Consider the following 3,964-nt stretch of genomic DNA (forward strand, 5'->3'; position numbering starts at 1 on the left):
ATTGGAGGTCCCATGAGTAGGTAGGTTTTTGATTTGACGAAAGACATTGCTATATTAGTAGTGACCACTGTCTACTTAGTCAGCATTGTCTCACATTCAATTATTAGTTTAATAGTACTAATTTTGGATTATGCAAGTGTGGGTCCATTAGCCTCTTTGTATGTCTTATTTGTAAATAGTAACTGCCAGTATCCTTCACGCACAATGTTCCATTAGTTGACATCATGCCAACCAACCCAATACCTTAACTATAGCAAAACAATGTGTACACTCTGGACCAGCATGACAAGTTTGTCTTCCCAGTCTAGTTTTCAATAGTTCAAGTCAGGATCTAAGATAATAGGTCTATGTGCTAATGCACATCGTTATCTAGTTAAAAAGAAAAGCATTTGGAACTTAAAGCTGCCTTACCACTCTCTAATCTCTGCACATCCATACCCAAGGCAGAGCTCCCCGGAGAGGAGAAAAATGGCTGCACTGCTCTTTCTAGCCCTTCTTTCATCTCTCTCCTTCCACCTTTGCTCTTGTGCTTCTGCTTCCCCATGGCATACCATGACCACCGGCTCATATATGAGACCAGAAGACCATGACAGAATCTTTCTCCTCTCACCAGACACCACCTTCTCCTGCGGCTTCCATCCAGTTGGGACAAATGCTTTCACCTTCTCGATCTGGTACACCACCGTGAAAACGGTTGTCTGGACGGCGAATCCCTATTCCGCGGCGAATGGCTACTATTCCCCGGTGAACCTTCACGGCTCCAGAATATCGCTGAACCAGGATGGCAACCTGGTCCTGGCAGATACCAATGGCTCCATGGTATGGGAAAGCAAGACGTCTTCAGGCAAGCACACAATTGTTTCCCTCCTCGACACTGGCAACCTTGTAATCAATGATTCTAGCAATAAAATCGTATGGCAGAGCTTTGATTCACCAACAGACACCTTGCTCCCTTGGCAGAAACTCAAGAAAGACATAAGGTTAGTCTCTGGTTACCATCACCTCTATTTTGACAACGACAATGTCTTGCGCCTGTTGTATGATGGCCCAGATATTACAAGCATCTACTGGCCAAGTCCAGATTATGATGCACAAAAAAATGGACGCAATAGATATAACAGCACCAGGGTCGCATTTCTGGACGACAAGGGTAATTTTGTGTCAAGTGATGGGTTTAAAATAGTGGCTTCAGATTCAGGCCCTGGGATCAAGAGGAGGATTACAATTGATCATGATGGCAATTTTAGAATGTACAGCTTGGACGCGTCAGCAAGGAAATGGGTGGTTACAGGGCAGGCTGTAATACAGATGTGCTATGTGCACGGATTATGCGGCAAGAATGGGCTTTGTGACTACTCAGAAGGCCTTAAATGTAGATGCCCTCCAGAATATGTGATGGTTGATCCAACAGACTGGAACAAGGGATGCAAACCGACATTCACAATTGGTAGCAATCAACCACATGAGAACTTTACATTTGTTAAGCAACCTCATGCAGACTTCTATGGCTTTGATCTGGGCTCTAATCAATCCATCTCATTTGAAGCATGTTGGGACATTTGCCTCAACAGCAGCTCATGTATATCTTTCACATACAAGGGTGGGGATGGTTGGTGTTATACTAAAAACATACTCTACAACGGTCAGGTGTACCCGTACTTCCCAGGAGACAACTACATGAAAGTACCAAAGAGTTTCAATGGTTCAGCATCCTCAATCTCCAAACAAGAAAGCCTAACCTGCAGACCCAGTGGTTCAGAGATTATGATAGGATCAGCAAACATGTATGGAATAAAGAAGGACAACATAAAGTGGATATACTTGTATGTCTTTGGTGCAATACTGGGATTTCTAGAGTTGCTTGTTATTGTGACAGGATGGTGTCTTTTTTTCAGAAAGAGTAACATGCCCAAATCAATGGAGGATGGATACAAGATGATAACAAACCAGTTCAGGCGGTTTACATACAGAGAATTGAGGGAAGCAACTGGAAAGTTCAAAGAAGAGATTGGGAGAGGGGGTGCTGGAATTGTTTACAGAGGAGTACTTGAAGATAAGAAAATAGTGGCAGTAAAGAAACTCACAAATGTCCAACAGGGAGAAGAGGAATTCTGGGCAGAAGTGACTCTAATTGGAAGGATCAATCACATAAATTTGGTCAGGATGATGGGATTTTGCTCAGAAGGGAAAAACAGATTATTAGTATATGAGTATGTGGAGAATGAGTCACTGGACAAGTACCTCTTTGGTGAGAGAAGTACTGAAAGTCTGATCGGTTGGAACCAAAGGTACAAGATTGCCGTGGGTGCAGCAAGGGGTCTTGCTTATCTACATCATGAATGCCTCGAGTGGATCGTCCATTGTGACGTGAAGCCAGAAAACATACTCCTAACTCGAGATTTCGATGCCAAAATAGCAGACTTCGGACTAGCCAAGCTTGCGAAGCGAGACAGCGCTAGCTTCAATTTCACCCATATGAGGGGCACAATGGGCTACATGGCACCAGAATGGGCATTGAATACGCCGATCAATGCGAAGGTCGATGTTTACAGCTACGGAGTTGTGCTTCTGGAGATTGTGACTGGAGCTAGGGTTTCAAGTGGCATAATGGTCGACGGAAGACAAGTGGAGTTTCCAGACTTCATCCAGGAGGCCAAACAGATTCTGGCTACCGAGAGGATCACTGATCTAGTGGATGCCAGATTGAAGGGGAATTTCGATCTAGAGCAGGCAACTGCAATAGTGAGAATAGCTGTTGCATGCCTTGGAGGTAGATGCGAGAGGCCGACGATGGACGAGATTCTGAAGGCTCTCATGTCATATGATGATGAAGACGACCATCCTGCCTATTCGTATTGACATGCAATGCAAACTGATGTAAATATTTGAGCTATGCACACTGTTTGTTAGCTCTGTTGACGTTATAAGCTAATAGGCATAAGTAGATAAGATGCAAAAGGTGAATTGTTGTGTGCATTTATAAGCTAAGAGGCATAAGTAGATAAGATGCAAAAGGCGAATTGTTGTGTGCATTTGCAGGAACCTATTACAGAAATGTGGCAGGTTTATTTTAACGTCGTAAGGTGAGTAGTTTATATTTCACAAACACCATTTTCATGTTTCCAGTCTCGCCACTTTCATCTCTTTAGTCTCCCCAGTTTAACTGCATGAACTTTTTGTTACCACTATGGTGATATCTTCCCCATCGTCACCTGGTCAACTAGTCAAGGGCACCAATGCTACTGCCAGGCACTAACATGAGAATCGACCCATTTCTGCAAACAGACACGAAACTATAATAAGTTTGCTCAAGATAGGCTAAAAGCATTAAGATATGCACAGGCTTGGACCCTAACTAGGAACGAGTACAGCAGTTAAGCATCCAGTACATGGTTGGCGTTGGAATGTTACATATACTTGGCAACACTACCTGCGAAAATGGACGGAATGCTCTGTTCGGTAAAAGGATCGATCGAGCTCTCGAAGCGCTAGGATGTGGTCGGCCTTTCGCCCAAGCCGAATCAGGCGGAGGGAAATGGCCAATGAGGGCGCCGGATCCGCTGCAGCCGCCGGGAACCGCGGAGGGGAGGGCGCCGAGGAGCGGCGGCGCGCGCTGCGGCAAGGGGCTCCAACCTGGGTCTGGCGGCTAGAGAGATACTCGCATCAGGCATGGGCTGATTTTTTTTTTATTTTTTTGAGACATTCAGGCATGGGCTGAATGAAGTCGATGGACCAGTCCAGCCGAAGCACACTAGCATCTCTGAAAACCGTAATAAGGCCCATTCGGGAGTTTTTTTTAATAATTTTTGGGAAACTCCCATTAGGGAGCTATTGGGCTCCCCGCTCGGTCTAAAGGCGGAACCGACTATGTGAATTTGGAACGATGCATACTGTATTTTGATGGAATATCAAAAACCCATCGATGAAAGCTTAAGATTAGAGGGGGGAGTGTGAATAGGAGATC

The 3,964-nt window shown here is 44.8% G+C and overlaps 1 protein-coding gene across 1 annotated transcript; it reads left to right on the top strand.

The window, feature by feature from the left end:
* The first annotated feature begins 430 nt into the window (after positions 1-430).
* Positions 431-3,101, top strand: LOC123061710 (putative receptor protein kinase ZmPK1). The gene has a single exon (XM_044484923.1). It carries the CDS (start codon positions 469-471, stop codon positions 2,857-2,859), a length of 2,391 nt encoding a protein of 796 aa, XP_044340858.1. The 5' UTR covers positions 431-468; the 3' UTR covers positions 2,860-3,101.
* The last annotated feature ends 863 nt before the right edge of the window (positions 3,102-3,964 follow it).

This window comes from Triticum aestivum, chromosome 3A (genome assembly GCF_018294505.1).
Source record: "Triticum aestivum cultivar Chinese Spring chromosome 3A, IWGSC CS RefSeq v2.1, whole genome shotgun sequence".
In the NCBI taxonomy this organism is placed as follows: Eukaryota; Viridiplantae; Streptophyta; class Magnoliopsida; order Poales; family Poaceae; genus Triticum; species Triticum aestivum.

Coding starts and splice junctions, on each gene's coding strand:
- LOC123061710 (XM_044484923.1), top strand. CDS start 469: ATGGCTGCACTGCTCTTTCTAGCCCTTCTTTCATCTCTCTCCTTCCAC.